The 16,127-nt window shown below is 48.2% G+C and overlaps 1 protein-coding gene across 2 annotated transcripts in view; it reads right to left on the minus strand.

Annotated features, from left to right (window-relative positions):
* The window catches only part of ADAM12 (ADAM metallopeptidase domain 12), a 340,207-nt gene that overhangs the window by 56,067 nt on the left and 268,013 nt on the right, over positions 1-16,127 (minus strand). For both annotated transcript variants that reach the window (XM_029932773.1, XM_029932774.1), the window contains exon 12: positions 3,202-3,379. In XM_029932773.1, coding sequence (XP_029788633.1) covers positions 3,202-3,379 — 178 coding nt within the window. The remainder of the gene's footprint in view (positions 1-3,201; positions 3,380-16,127) is intronic.

The following is a 16,127-nucleotide window of genomic DNA, read 5'->3' on the forward strand; positions in this document are numbered from 1 at the left end:
CTGCTCACTGCGGCCTAAACGGCTCTACCGAGGACATGCTAACTAAATTACAGATTTCCTTGAGCTTCTAAGTTAAGTCCGCCATCTGAAAACTGCGTCCAGAGATTCTTTAAGAACTGCCTCCCCACCCCCCCCACCCCGCCACCACCAAATCACTAAATAATATAAGCAGCAGTTCAAATGGAAATGCAGCCAAGTAGAATGTCTTGGACTTCAAAGGGGATTGATAATGTGAGAAAGATAACTAAGTTTAAAAGATATTTGCAGGGTGCTGGCATCCTATTGACTTTAAACAAGTGGATAAGGCTGCTTTCCCGACCCCGTTCCCTGGATGAAGGAGTGAGTTGTCAGGATATCCTTATGGTTGATGTAAATCCAATGCCCTGCACGGAAGGCTTCAGTAGTCACTTGCCTTTTTAACGACCCAGAATCTATTCCTTCTGCAGGGCTATATCAGCAGAGACAAATTCTTCTTCTGTTGATACATTTATTATCTTAGTACTCAATAGAAAAGTTCAACAGAGCCAACGAACACTAAGGCTCCAAAGAAAAAAGAATAATGAAGCCATTAGAGAATTCTCTGCAAAGGCTGTGTCATTCTTGGGTTGTGGGCAGTAGGCACAAATTCTTAATCACAATGCACTGAGGTAAGTCCACAATGCATCCTCCTGAAGACAGCGATTATTTCTGGGAGCAAAGGGGCAGAAAATGGGTCCGGTTATGAGCTGGGGATGTTCTGGTCCCATTCACTCACTGATACGGCAACATACAGAACCCCTCTGTGTGCCAGGGGATACGTGGGCCAACACGAAGCAAAGGCATGAGGGACATTTCCAGGGCTTGAGCACTGGGCAGGGGGCTAAAGAGCCCAGGTGAATTAAGTCCAGGTCTGTCTAAAAATTTGGTCAAAGCAGCTTGGAAACTGGATATGGGTTGTAACACTCTTGGACACAATGTGAAAAGCAAAAACTAAAAAACTACAAGTTGAGGCAAAAGGCTTGCCTAGAACTTTGAAAGATTTCTCAGACTTTGAGAGAAATGTCAGTGGAAAGAACGATAGTTCTCTTCAAATATCAAGAATTTATCCCATGAAGTGAGGACCCAATCACAGAAATAGACAGTTGGGGACTATCTGCAGGCAGAATACGGCTGGCTCCACATAAGGAAGGAGTTTGATTCAATCAGCCCCGCTCTGCCCTGGCAGCCTGCCTGGGGAGATGGTTAGCACCCTCTCAACGCTGAGTGATGGAGGTGAAGTCGAGGACCGTGACATCAGTGGCTAGCGAATTTCAGGTACTCAGACATTTGGTGACAGGATTGTGGTGGTAAGGATGCTGGTAGTGGGGATGGTAGTGATGGCAGTAGTGATGGGCATGGTAGTGATGGTGGTGGTTGTGGTAGTGACGGTGGTGATGGGGATGGTAGTGATGGGCATGGTAGTGATGGTGGTGGGGACCACGGTAACGGTGGTGGTTGCAGTAGTGATGGTGGTGGCAGTGATGATGGTGGAAGGGATGGTGGCGATGGCAGTGGTGATGGTGATGGGGCTTCCGGGGACGAGGAGGACAGTGGTTGTGGTGGTGGTGACCGTGGTGGTGATCATGGTGATGGTGGTAGCGGTGCTGGAATACAGAGTGAATGGCTGCTGCTGATCATTGTAAACCTGAGAGTTCATGACTCTAGGAAGAGCTGCCAAATTTATTTAGATTGAATAAATAATTACAAGGAGTTCAAATCAAAGACAAACCATTTTAAGTCTACATGGCCTCTCCTGAGAAATACGGGCAATTTAAACTAATTTTGTTTTTCTTTTTCAAGTAACTAACAAAGTCTCCAAGGAGTTTGCCCTTTGTAAACCCCATCCCATGACAGTTTCAAGTTTTCCTCCACTAATCGTAAGAGGAGTTTCTACAACCCCATGCATGAGACCTGCTCCTGCACAGCAATCACCCCCAACACACTGTGAGCGAAATGATCGCTTCCATGGAAGTGCTGGCATCGCTGTTGAGCCCCGGGTTTGGAAAGGGCGCACAGACGTCTGATGGGACCACCTCTACTAGCCCCACCCCCCAGTACTTATTCGCTCCCAGCATTCCTGCAGAGATGCCCAGGCAGAGACCAAGATCGTTCCTGCTGGTTTGGGAAACTGCAGAGCCTTGGGAAGTAAGACTATGAAGAAGATTCTACGACCGGGGTCTGTCTGATGAGCACAGGAATTCGATGGATATCCCAGGATCTCTGCACGTTTCCTCCCACCCCAGAACCTCCTTTTCAGAGCGGCCCCCGCAAGCACGCTCTTCCTAAGCCCTCACCAAGCCTGTCTGTGACTCTAGCTAAGCCCGCCTTGAACCCGTCTACCATTTCCGCTTGCATAAGCTCTCGGGGAAGGGATCTCGCATACAGACTGCCGGCTATACAAACAACTTGCTCCGATTTATTCTAAACACTGCCTCTTCCAGGCTTCCAGGGGACACCTGTTTTACCAGATCTCACTGTGTGCTCTTTCTCTTTCCTTCTCAAGATCATTCGGAGATTAAAAAGTGGCCGTTATAATTTTTTATGTTCATTAAGTTTATCTTGGGCCCTACAGAATCAAGGCATTTGTCTGACATTGGCTGGAAAACCAGGTTAAATCAACCCTTTGCTGGATAAAAACGTTCCCTGCTTCTGCTTATTGCTTCTGAAGGCTGACAAGCCAAGACGCAGGGCCCAGAGCCTCGGACTGTGCATACAGAGAAGGCTGCGGCACCAGCCGGGTTTCAACTTGGGTGGCAGCTCTTGGTTAAAAATGAATGCCGCTTATTCAAATTCCCCTCTGGTTGCGCCTTGCGAGGAGAAAGAAATGATGCTTATTAGCCATTTGAAGCTAGCATCCCCAAAGCTTTCTTCTCTGTTATACTCAAAGTTAAATGCTTTTTTATTGTTCTTGTCCTCAGCTTGCCTCACCTAGACCGTGTCCTTCAGTAGGGAAGATCCTTTATCTTTTTAAAAGCAGAGATACAACTTATTCTGTGCAATTGTTATAATTCAAGAAGGCCGCCCAAGCTGGCGCAGCTGCTCAAGGGGGGGCCTGTTGAGGGCTTTCCATCGTGAGTTTCTAGCACTTTTGTTCTACGGCATAATTCTTCCAAGTCCCTCCTCCTTTGCCAGGCACAGATGCAAGGTGGTGGTCCCGGGGCGGGGGGCAGGGGGGGGTCTTACCTCTGGGCCTCCACAGTCACACTCCTCTCCTTGCTCCACGTATCCGTTCCCACACTTCTGGCCCCCGAAAGACTGCTTCACTTCCGGCAGGTTAAAGAGGCACATCCCCACGCCTTTCTCCAGGCTGGCCTCCAGGTCCTTCTTGCTGCAGCTGCTGAACACCGTGGGGAAGGGGAACCTGTGGGGAAGAGCGGAGACGTCAGCCATGGAGGTGCAGAATGGCCTCCCGAGCCCTCTCCTGTACAGATGCTCACGGGGCTCGCCGCCAGGAGTGGCAGCGGCCCGCATGTCCACCATCACCCCACGCGGGCCAAGGCTAACTGCCTTGCCTAGAACGAGGCAACTCGGCCCCGTCCTGAGACCCGCTCCTGTCCAGTGCCCGCACCACCAAGGAAGACGTGCTCTATCAAGAAATTCTCTTCTGACAGTTTTCAAATGGACGGATTTGTACAGAATCTCATTACGGACAATTATTAATGGTTCTGTATGAAACGATATGACAAAAAATGAGTTCTTGGGACCTGCAGCTTATGATATGAACACACACCGAGTCCTCACTGGAAAGCACAAAGAAGAGTTGGGTACACATGACTGTGCGGATCAGTTCCACGGGCACAACCCCGTTGCAGGGGAGGGCTGGCTGACACCGGCTGTCGGGCCTGTGGAGGGCAAGTCACTGCTTCTCAAAGCACAGCTGTGCGAGAACGCAGGGGCCAGGAGTGTGGCCCTGCTCTTGCCTCGGAACCCCAGGGCTACAGTGCACGTGGCAAAGCTGGCCAACCTTCCCCACCTAGTTCCTGTCCACCCTCTGTGTTCCGTGCCCCTCCTCCTTGCTCCCAAATGGGCTAGAGGACTAATTCTCAGCCAAGGAGCGTGAACAGAGGCGGAGTATGTGTAATACTTCCGCTTGAAGGTAAAGTAACTGCTGTCCTTCAGGTGCTTTCTTTCCCCTAGGGCAGCTGAGCTCAGGGGATTCCAATGTCCTAGGAGGTAGAATCTGGTCCCAACCCACTGCTGGGAGGAAAACCACCTGCAGCTTAGAACCCTGGGGGGTCATATTGGAGGGAAACCCACCTCTAATCATGGTAAGTCACTGACAGTTAGGGTCCTGTTTCCTACGGCAGCTGGCATTACCCAACACACGTAGAATAATTCACTCTCTCTTCAAATGTATTTTCTCATATATGGAGGCAGCAATGGCTAGGAGGGACAAGGAGGCCAGAAACTCAGACCCTTTTGCTATTTAGTGAGGAAGCTGTTGACCGGCAAGCCGGAACACCCTCTTTCCACGTGGGTGTTCATAGGATGACATTATAACTGGATCCTAGTCAACTGGCCAAACCAATGCAAGCTGGGTGTATTCCCAAAGATGGCAGACTGGCCACCATTCAATACAGTTTGGCACTATTTTGAGATCAGGATCATTTCCTGGTCATAAGCTGGTAAGACGGTCGTATCCCCCCAGGTGTTTTCTATCCATCTCAGGTGATTAACTCCGGAGTAGAATTCTAATCTACCAATAAGTGATTAAGTCATGTCTCGCTCTTGGACGGAAAGGCAGTATGAGTAAAGCAGGGCTCACGACTAGCAGGGAAAGTTCCTTTACAAATCTTTAGAACCTTCCTTGGCAGAAAGATTAATTATTCTTGATATCAAAATGATGCTCAATAGCTTCAAATGATGATCACCAGAAAATTCCAATGTTATCAATTTAGAAGTGCTTTGTGTTGAAAAGACAATGGCAGAGAATTGGGAGCACTTCTCTTTGCAAAGAAACACATTTCATCAAGACAAGGATCTGACCTTCTTCTGTGTCAACAGTCCTAGGACACTTCTGTAGCTCAGGGCCTGATCCAGAAGACTCAATATCATTCTCCTGTGCTATGTAGCCAGGTGTTGTGACAAACTCTTATCAGAGCATTCTAAAAAGGAACTTTCTAGAATGTTTGCATAGTTAACTAGAAAAGACGCTAAGGTCATCTGTGAATCTCAGGAAGGGTTTAGAGGCAAGGACAATAGTGGTTGAGAGAAAATCACTGAACCACCCGGTTTCAGAAATGTCCACCAATGTCCGGGGGCCAAAGGGCTGAGGGTTGAGGCCAGCTCCAGACCCTCCAAACTCATTGTCTTGCAAAGTAACAAACGCATATTGGGCTTTGGGGAGATGCGTCTAAAGAAAAGGGATAGGTAGTAAGAAGATGATGGGATCAGTTTAAGTTCAGGATTTAAACTTCAGAATGTGTGAGAGAAAAGAACAGATCCCTGTTGGCACAAATACCTTCGTGTCTCTGTACTAGCTGCTATCAGGAATAGAGTTACCTGTGTGACCGTGAGTTTCTGTTTCTCTTACAAATGGGGGGGGGGGGTGAGCAAAGCATTGAAAAATCCTGATCATCATGGAGCTTGCATTCTGACCTGGCAGGTGGGTTATGCATAAGGTAAGGGGGCCAATGAAGTGTGCTGAACGGGATGTTAAAGGGAAAAATTAAACAGGCAAGGAGGAGAGGATGTGTGTGGGAAGAACTGAACTTTTAGTAAGGGTGGTAGGAGAAGACATCACTGGGTGGTGGTAGGGTGGCATTTGAAACTCCCACCAGAGCATGTGAGGGACCAAGCTGTGGGTACATCTGGATGAGGAACTTTCCAGACAGAGGGAAGAGCTGGTTCAGAGATAGATGGAGTGATGGGACTGGTCTAGAGGAATTTGCTAAATGGAAGACCTCTCAGCCACCCAAATTCAGGCCAATGCCAAGAAGACCACCAAAGAGTATATTAAATGGTGGGGGCTTTGCTCTGCACGGACCAGGTACTGATAATGGCTGAAGGTATTTTTCATAAGAACTCCAAACTCTTATTATTTTCCCCCCTTTTCAGCAAACTATTTTTGAATGACCAGTAAAGGTCTGATCATCATCTTCCTTCTCCTGAGGTCCTCTCAGTTGTAAGAATGAGAATATTGAAAAGTTATATCTAGGGGCACCTGGGTGCCTCTGTTGGTTGGGTGTCTGACTTTGGCTCAGGTCATGATCTCCTGTTTGGTGGGTTCAAGCCCCGCATGGGGCTCTGTGCTGACAGCTCAGAGCCTGGAGCCTGCTTTGGATTCTGTGTCTCCCTCCTCTTGGCTCATCTGCTGTTCACACTCTGTCTCTCTGTCTCTCTCTCAAAAATAAACATTAAAATAAATTATTAGTTATATCTAACCCAATGGCCCTTTTTTCAATAAACAGAATTTAGCGATGTAAGAGGATTTTTTAAATCTCAAAAGGGAACTGGAAGGCACCAAATATTAGATTCTTCCAATTATAATACAATCCTAATCTATACATATTTGAAAATGTTTGACATCCCAAAGGCCACTGGTTGCCTAGGAAACCACTGAGGTCTTGGCTTAAGAGACAAAGAAGAGTTCATTCATTTGCATAAAAAATGTGCCAGTGAACAACGAACAAGGTACAGAGTCTGCTCTCCAGGATGGCGTTGAGAATCGATGGACAAGATCAATTATTAAGACTGCTATTTCTTCAATGGAGTCACATGTGAAAGAGTGACACCAGGAAGATGCTCAGTAGGGCCCTGCTCATCACTTTCCTTTCTAACCTTGAAGGAAGTTAGGATGACAGCGCAGGTGAACCTTTTGGGTAATGTGTTCACTACTCTTTCACGGAGTCACCTGTCCATTTACTCAGGCAAGAAGTAATGTCCAAGTGTCTGTTATATTCAAAGGCTTGAGGAGGATCCCAAGATGATTAAACTATGCTTTCCCACTGTCGCCCCACAGGACCTTTGCCCAAGGAACTGACTGGACACACCCAGACCCCACACTGCCTCTCCACCCATATATATAAGATATGGACATATATTTACATATACATAGCATACATTTGTCATGCATACTTGTCTGTATAATGTAGAAATTATATAAAAATATAAATGATAATTATAATATGCATATTTAGTTGATACATATAGACATATTTAAAAATAACTGTATTGAGAACTAGCTAGCTGGTATGGTGGGTGCTTTCTCCCAGTAATATTTCTTTTTTTTAATACTTTGTTAGCTTTTAAATGTAAATATATACAAAGGAATACTACTAGGCAACGAAAAAGAATGGAATCTTGCTATTTGCAACAAGGTGGATGGAACCGGAGGGTATTATTGCTAAGTGATTTAAGTCAGTCAGAGAAAGATACATATCATCTAATTGCACTCATATGTGGAATTTGACAAACTCATCAGAAGACCATAGGGGAAGGGAAGGAAAAAAAGATAAAAACAGAGAGGGAGTAAAACCATAAGAAACTCTTAAATACAGAAAATAAACTGAAGGCTGCTGGGGGGGAAGGAGGGGGATGGGCTAAAGGGGTAAGGGAGGTTAAGGAGGGCACGTTTCAGGATGAGCATTTGGTGTCCTATGTAAGAGATGAGTCACTGGGTTCTACTCCTGAAGCCAAGACTACACTGTATGTTAACTAACTTGAATTTAAATTTAAAAAATTTAAAGCAATCCAGTGAGACAGGTATTGCTACATGCATTGTGCAGACGAAGGATTAGATTAAGAGCTTACAGTTAGGGGATGGCAGACACTAGATTGGATTCCAAGTTCAGTTATTTAAAAACCCACTTTCATCATCACTGATGTCAATTCCGCACACACTGCCTGCAGTGAACTGCCAGAACGGGGACTGATCAATTAACCCTTGGTGTACTGATTTAAACATGGAGGACAAACCCTCTTGTTACCCAACAGATGCCCGGACGAGTGGTCCTCCAAGGGTGGCCCCTCCATTAGTGTCCCTCTGCAACTTACCCGAAATGCCAATGCCTAGACCTCACCCAGACCTACTATGTCAGAAAACCTCAGGGGTGCGGCCCAGTAATCTGAGTTTTAACAAGCCCTCCACGTGACTTTTTACACCAAACGCCACACCCAAAACACAAATAATCCAGTGAAGAAATAGGCAGAAGACATGAAGAGACTCTTCTCCAAAGAGGACATCCAGATGGCCAATAGACACATGAAATGATGCTCAACAATGTCACTCATCATCAGGGAAATACAAATCAAAAGCTCACTGAGATACCACCTCATGCCATCAGAGTGGCTAAAATGAACAAATCAGGAGACTATAGATGGTGGCGAGGGTGTGGAGAGATGGGCACCCTCCTACACTGTTGGGGGAAATGTAAACTGCTGCAGCCACTCTGGAAAACAGTGTGGAGGTTCCTCAAAAAACTATCCATAGATCTCCCCTATGACCCAACAATAGCCCTGCTAGGGACTTACCCAGGGGATACAGAAGTGCTGATGCATAGGAGCACATGTACCCCAATGTTCATAGCAGCACTTTCAACAGTAGCCAAACCATGGAAAGAGCCTAAATGCCCATCACCTGATGAGTGGATCAGGAAGATGTGGTATTTATACACAATGGAGTACTACATGGCAATGAGGAAGAATGGAATCTGGCCATTTGCAATGACGTGGCTGGAACTGGAGGGTCTCATGCTAAATGAAACAAGTCAGTCAGAGAAGGACAGATAGCATATGTTTTCATTAATATGTGGATCTTGAGAAACTTAACAGAAGACCATGGGGGAGGGGAAGAAGAAAAAAAATAGTTACAAACAGGGAGGAGGCAAACCATAAGAGACTCAAATACAGAGAACAAACTGAGGATTGATGGGGGGAAGAGGGAGAGGGGAGATGGGTGATGGGCACTTGTTGGGATGAGCACTGGGTGTTGTATGTAAGCCAATTTGACAATGAATTGTATTAGAAAACAAAAATTAAAAATTAAAAACAAATTGGGGTAAAACTCACATTATATAAAATCCACCATTTGAAAGTACACAATGTGGTCAATTTTAGTACACACACAAGGCTGTGCAGCCCTCACCACTATGGAATTCTAGAACATTCTTCCCTCCCCCCCAAATGAGCCCATGCCCATTAATTAAGCGGTCACTTCTCGTTCCCTCCTCCCTGCAGTACCTGTCAGCCACTCATCTGCTTTTTGTCTCTTTGGAACCGCCTGTTCTGGGCATTTCCTATGAATGCAGTCATACATTATGTGACCTCTTAGGTCTGGCTTTTTTCACTTAGCATGTTTTCAAGGGCCATCTGTGTCCTGACGCTATCAAAATTAAGGTTTGGGAACAACTGACCGACGTGTAAAACTCTGATGTTGCAAATATACTATAGGGACAAACCACACCTACTGATGTCAACAAATGAGAAACACAATCTAGGTGCCTCACTGGCCACCTTTCATGCACTATTTCAAATTATAAATTGCTCTGTTTGGGGCACCCATGTGGCTCAGTTGGTTGAGCATCCAACTCTTGATTTCGGCTCCGGTCACGATCCCAGGGTTGTGAGACTGAGCTCAGGCTCCATGCGGAGCACAGAGCCTGCTAGAGTACCTTTCCCTCTGCAACCCCCCCTCCCCCATGTATTCTCTCTCTAATAGAAAAAACTTAAAAAGAGAAATGCTTCTCTTTTACATTGTGGCTCCATTTTCTAAGAAAAGCCCTATGTACAGCATTTTGCAAACATGATTTTAGGCATGTGCTAAAAATTCCATGAGTATCTGTCTTTAAAAAAAATTTAAGCTTACTTATTTATTTTGAGAGAGACAGAGCCAGTCAGTGCAAGTGGCGGAGGAGCAGAGAGAGAACGGGAGAGAGAGAGAATCCCCAGCAGGCTCTGCGCTGCCAGTGCAGAGCCTGATGTAGGGCTTGAACTCACAAAACCCTGAGGTCTCTGATGTGAGCCGAAACCAAGAGTCAGACAATTAACTGATTGAGGCACCCAGGTACTCCTTTATTTTTTAAGTAGGCTTCATGCTCAGCGCAGGGCTCGAACTCACAACCCTGAGATCAGGACCTGGGCTGAGATCAAGAGTTGATGTCTCACCGACTGAACCACCCAGGCACCCCATCTGTCTTTCAAAGTCCAGCTCAAATCATGAATAAATTTTCAAATACCTTTTAGTGTTATCCCAGAATGACCCACGACTAGAAATACTCTGTAGTAATCAAGGTGCCACGGAAGGTTCTGGGCGTGAAAAGTGATATTCCTGTCCTGAAACAAGTTCCTTCCTCTTGCTCCCAACCCCGGCGTTCGGGATTCTGCCTTCCTTTGGTTCATGCTAGTCCTGTCCCACTTTACAGCTGTGCTCCCTGGAGGACCGATGGAGAGCACTCCCTGCGCCACAGAGTTGTTCACAACATCAAAGATCTTCCGCAGCCCAGGGTGGGGAGCTTAACAAGACAAGCCTCCGTGTCTTCCATAGCCTTCTGGAAGTTCCCCACAACGTGCGTTTTAGTACATCTCCGATGTGATCCCAAATATGCCAGGACAGCAGCTAATTGAACTGACATATAGTAACGATGGACAGGTGCAAAGCAATGAAACGGGAGGATTATTTAGAAAAGAATCCCTCTGCAAGATACCTCCCCTCCACACAGCACGCTTCCAAATGATTATATGTAGGACCCAGAAAAAAACCCTTTCTGCCACGCCGGGGTGACGGGTCCTGCCCAGACGTGATCTCTTCTGTTACACACTTCCACCTTTGCCTCTAATACTTAACGACCAAGGACACTTGGGGGCAAATCTACCATGCAGATTGCAAGGTCGGAAATGAAACGTGGATGAAACGGACAGCTGGGCGATTCTGGAAAAAACCAAAACACAAAACCCCCTTTTCCAAAGAGGAACGCCACTTACGGCTTCTCACTGTAAACGCAGCCACGGCTTAATATTTTAGCCATCACAGAGCTGCCAAGTAAAACATTATTAGGGGTTACTTCTACTTTGACAAATCTGCAGTCAGAAAATTCTTTGCTTGCAGAAGCCTATTGTGCGACTCACTGCTATATTCTTGGGGTGAACTATACTAAGCCAATTTATCAGCCTTGACAGGAGAGTTCGGGAGTTATCTGCCTTGCAAAAGCTCTCTGGGTATTATCTGGGGACAACGGCCTTTCTTGCTGGAAATGAGGCAGCCAGGAGAGCAGGTGGAACCAGGCTGGATTCACGGGGCCCGCAGGTCACCACGCACCGGGCTTCCTGAGCCACCATTGCCTCGTTAATAAACGTGTGCTGGTCACAGAGTCCGAGTTCCCAGCTCTGAGCTCTGGGGGGATGTGAGTCCGTGGTGCTGACTGCAGGAGAGACACAGAAGTGACTCGGGGAAAAGGAGGGGAAATGGCCTCGGCAGCTGCTGAGAACTCGGAGCGGACACAACTGTGACAGGAAAAGCCAACGTCACAGGAAACCAGGATGGATGGGAAGCCGTCCAGATTTCTCTGTTTAAATCGATTGGAAAAGAAAAAAAAACCCCAAAAAACAAACAACAACCTCCCTTCTCTCACAGCTGATAAATGATTAAGGCATAGCTCGTTTTGGAAAACATGTTGCTGACGATCAGCTTCCCACTGATTTCTCTTTGCAGACGAAAATGGGGTTTTATTTCCTTCTGACAGCAGAAGTGACAGATCCACAGGCCTGGGGGGCGGGGAGGGCTTTTTACCTGGTCGCACTGCACAGAGCGGGTGGAAAAGGACCGGAAGGGGAAGCTGGAGTCTGAGCCCCCATCTATCAAAACTAAAGCCAAGATTTAAAACGAAGCCTCAGTGTTCACATCTATAGAATGGGGTAACACCAACTGCCTCACACTCCGTGGGTCGGGATCAGTGAGCTTGTGTCAGAAATGGGGAAGTCACTAGCTAACGTCAAAGCATCGTGAGATGCTGGTTGCCACTATTCATAGAAAAAAGCTGTGTCTACTTTTTGTGTCTTGGTTCCTTCAGATTTACTGACATCAGTGCCTTGTATATTCAAGGACTTAGAAATATTTTCCATAGGGTGCAGAATCCATTAGTTGTGGCCTGAACGTGGCGATCCTTAAACTGTAAAACCACAGGTACATGGGAGCTGGAGAGGAAAACGATTCAGGGAGGCAGAGGGAAGATCAAGCAGTTAAGTGTGATGCCTCGTTTTGAGAGGTATACGGTGTGCAAGGGGCAGAGAGACACAGGTCCAGAACGCAAGGGCTGGTGTCTCTCTAGCTCAGCCAGAACCTCGGAGCGCAAACAACTAACCGAACCACAACCGCAGCTGGACCACTCTTACCTGCTACACAATCCTGGTTGTGATCGGTTCCTGGACGTTTTTTCCCCGGTCTTTCCCAAAGCTCATGTCACGTGAGCACATTCCACGTGTTTATAGCAGAGGCAAGGCCCCGAGCTCAGGGCGCAACAGGACCCTCCAAGCCGAGCAGACCTGGCCTCCGTTCTCTGAGAACACCACCTAACGACTCAGACTCATTCTTTATCATGAATTCCACACCCAGCCCGAAGACCTTTCAAAACCAACTCCTCAAATTCACGCAGTTCAGAGCTGAGGTTCCTAGTCCCTCCAGAAGCACCGGTCACAGTGGGGTTGCACTTGGCTCGGTCAAGTTCCGAACCCCAAATCCAAGGGCCGTCTTTAAAAAACTCCTTAGAGTTTTTTCACAGTGATGCCCAGGAATGAAAACTTTGAATCAGCACGCACAGAATTTAGGCACAGGCAAGAAAGGGGTGCTGTCGGGACCGGTCTGGTCTCCAGCAGCCTGGCAGGAGGGAGGTACAGCTCAAGGAAGCCCATTCCGGGGGCTTGGCCTCCGTCTTGCCTTGCGCGTCAGCAATGATGAGCATAATTACTAACAGCAGTTACCACTGGCTGGCGAGCCCCCGCTGTGGGCAGGGGGCTCGGTGGACACTCTCACTCCCCCATACCCCTGTGCGTCGGAAGGTGTCATTTCAATTGTGCAGATGAGGAAACTGAGGCTCAGAAAGGTCAGGTTCCATTGTCACAGTCATCTCAGGAATAAAAGCACTGCTCTCTGGCCTGAAGGCCACACTCAGTGCCACCACAGTGCCTCGGCGGCACTCAGGAGGCCACAAGGAGAGGCTTCCAGGAGTTACTCCCTGGGGAGGGCCTCAGGCCAGTGTCAGGCTTGACCTTGAATCAGCATCAAGGATGGGCAGCTGGCTCAGTGGAGGTAGAAGCCAAACCCGAGAGGCTGCATGTTACTCCAAATATACCTTCCGGCACCTCCCAGAACATTTTGGGGCCTGAGGCCTTTGACCTGAGGTCAAGGGCGGGCCAGAATGCACACACCTGGGGGAGAGTGTGAGCCTGTTCCAGCAAACAAGCGGAGGGCGGAGAAAGCGTTCCTCACGTGGGAAGCAGTAGGATTCAGCTGGAAGGCTCCTTGGGGCTGCGGGGGGGGGGGGGCCCGGGTCTGCACTCTGCCCACCCGCGGGTGCAGGGGGCGGGACCCCAGGAACACTGGCTCACACAGCAAAGCAGAGCCCAGGGTGACCGGAAAGAATTCTTCCTGTCAACTCCACGAATGGAAAGTGACTGCATGAGGACCAAACGCTCACCCAGCCGCCCACCAGAGGGGCCACAGGAGGCGAAGGAAAGCGCCAGGCCAGGAGCAACCGATCAAAACCGTCCTTAGTAGGACATTTCCATCGTTAATGGCAAACACCTGGCACTTGGAACGAAGCCCTCTGTGGCACATCGTAACTCATGTTCTACACGTGAACTTCGACCTCTGCCCCTCTTCCCTGGAAGCCAATTAAAGCATGAATGTAATTTCCCAGAATTCTTAATGAAAAAGATACCACTGAGCTCTGGTCAGCTGAGAGGAGCACAAGAGGTCTGTGGACGTTACCAGAAATTAGACCTTTCACTTCTGTGCACAGACAGCTGTTTCCTCCTGAACCCAGTCCTGAAGGGCACGGGCTCGAGGGCGGGGGGCCAGCCCATCACGGGCTGCATCTTAGACGAGCTTCTCAGCTTCGAGACAAGAAAAGGCGTCTGTCTCTGCGTGGGGCTCGTCAGGGACGGGGCTCTGGCAGAAGCAGACAGACCCAGAGGTCAGTAAGGGACAGCGTGCACGTCCGGGATAATGCCGTTCCTCCCCCCGGCCCTAGCGGACAGCCCTGCAAAGATCATGCCATTGCTGACTCTGGGTCTGTAACAGAGAAAACACTTTTAATCAAATGTGATAGGAAAAGTGGTCACGCTACATACCTCCAAGCCACCCAGCCAGGGCAGAAGTTTGCACGAGCCCTGTTCTCACCGCACTGAGCTCCTGGCCCTGGCATTGCCTTCAGGGCCACCCTGAGCTCCAGAGTGGCAAGGGACCGGTCCCTGGCCCCACCCCCACCCCTGTGGTTTGGAACCAAAGTCCCCTCCACTCAGAGACACCTGGGGAGCTGTGGAGGAACGGACCAAGAACCAGAAGCTGTGGGCTGACCTCTAGAGTCTGGTCCTGACCAGCTATGGGGCCATCGGGCTCTGCAAGCTTCAGTTTTCTCATCTGCAAAGCGGAGGTGATTGATTTTGCCCTTTTCATTGCGTATAGGCACAATTAAATGAGAAGGAGATACGAAAGTTCTTTGCTGACTGGAGAGTGGTCCATAAAGTCTACAGGGCCTTACTCATTACTTTTTCTTTCATTCATTCATTCATAATTTGAAAGATAGAGATAATGAGCCAGAGAGAGGGAGCAGAGAGAGAGGGAGAGAGAGAATCCCAAGCAGGCTCTGCACGGTCAGCGGTCAGCACAGAACTGAACGTGGTGCTCGAACTCATGAACCGTGACATCATGACTGGAGCAGAAACCAAAAGTCGGACTCTCAACGGCCTGAGCCACCTTACCATGGAAGGTGTCCCTTGCCACTACTTTTAGATTTTATATTTTTGACCCGTCTCCTCTCACTTCTGCTAAATTAAGCAAAGGCTTTCAGGAGAAGACACTTCAGAAAGGACTCCACTTTTCGAAAGTAAATTGCTCCTGTCACTCCGATCTCCATGGAGTATGTATGAGAAAAAGCAATGGCCCCAGCCACCCATTTGCCACCCATTTCCCTGGGGTTTCTCAGCTCTTATTCTTTTTATTTTTGCTTTTCATTTTATCTTTGCTTTTCTATTACATCATATCTATTCTTGAAGCTATTATAAACCCACTGTAGAATGATGTGCAAGACACAACAGATGAACACGGCAGTGCTGTGAATGTTAGTACAAGAGACAACAGCTCAGTCCTCACCCCGCAGGCTTAGCCGGCCCACAAAAGGTGGAGAGATGGCCTCGCTCTGCGTGCGTCTCATCATGCTGCAAGCACTATGGGTCCGTCCGTCAGCCCACCCACCATTTCCCTTCCTCCCTTCCATCATTTCATTCGTCCATCCATCAGTCCACCCACCATCCTTCCTCCCTTCCTTCCTTCTTTCTCTCGTTCCCTTCCTTCTTCCCTCCTTCCATCATTCCGTCCATCATCCACCCACCCACTTCCCATCTGTCATTCCACTCACCATTAGCCATCCATCTACTGACCCACCCTTCTATGCATCCAGGCTTTCTTTCAAGAAGTGTCTATTGCACTTCGCTACGGCCAGGCACTGTGTTAGGTGCTGGGGACGAGAATTTACTAAGAACCAAACAGACACAATTTCTGACCTAGTGGAGTTTGAAGTGGGTCTTGTTGGAGATTGCTGGCGGCAGAGAGGCTCAAAATTTGCCCTTGACCTCAGGTCATGGCCTCTGCGCTGTATGCCTGGGGGAGAAGAGGAAGCCACGGGTGTATGTGGGGGGAGACGGGGGAGGGGGCAGGGGGAGTGGGGGAGGGGAGGCCTGGGCAGAATTTCAGCGGTAAAGTTTTCACACATGTTCTACCACAAATAAAATGCTGGATTAACGAGCAATGACAGGAAATAATTCTCTGCTGTTGTAATATAAGTTGAAGGAAGTTTGTAGAACTAAATGGTTTAAAATTGGGGCAGTTTTCCTGCCTCCCAGAAGTCGCGCAGGGACGCTGCTCTGTACTGAGGAGGCTTCAGCCCCCAGACGAAACC

This window comes from Suricata suricatta, chromosome 2 (assembly GCF_006229205.1).
Source record: "Suricata suricatta isolate VVHF042 chromosome 2, meerkat_22Aug2017_6uvM2_HiC, whole genome shotgun sequence".
In the NCBI taxonomy this organism is placed as follows: Eukaryota; Metazoa; Chordata; class Mammalia; order Carnivora; family Herpestidae; genus Suricata; species Suricata suricatta.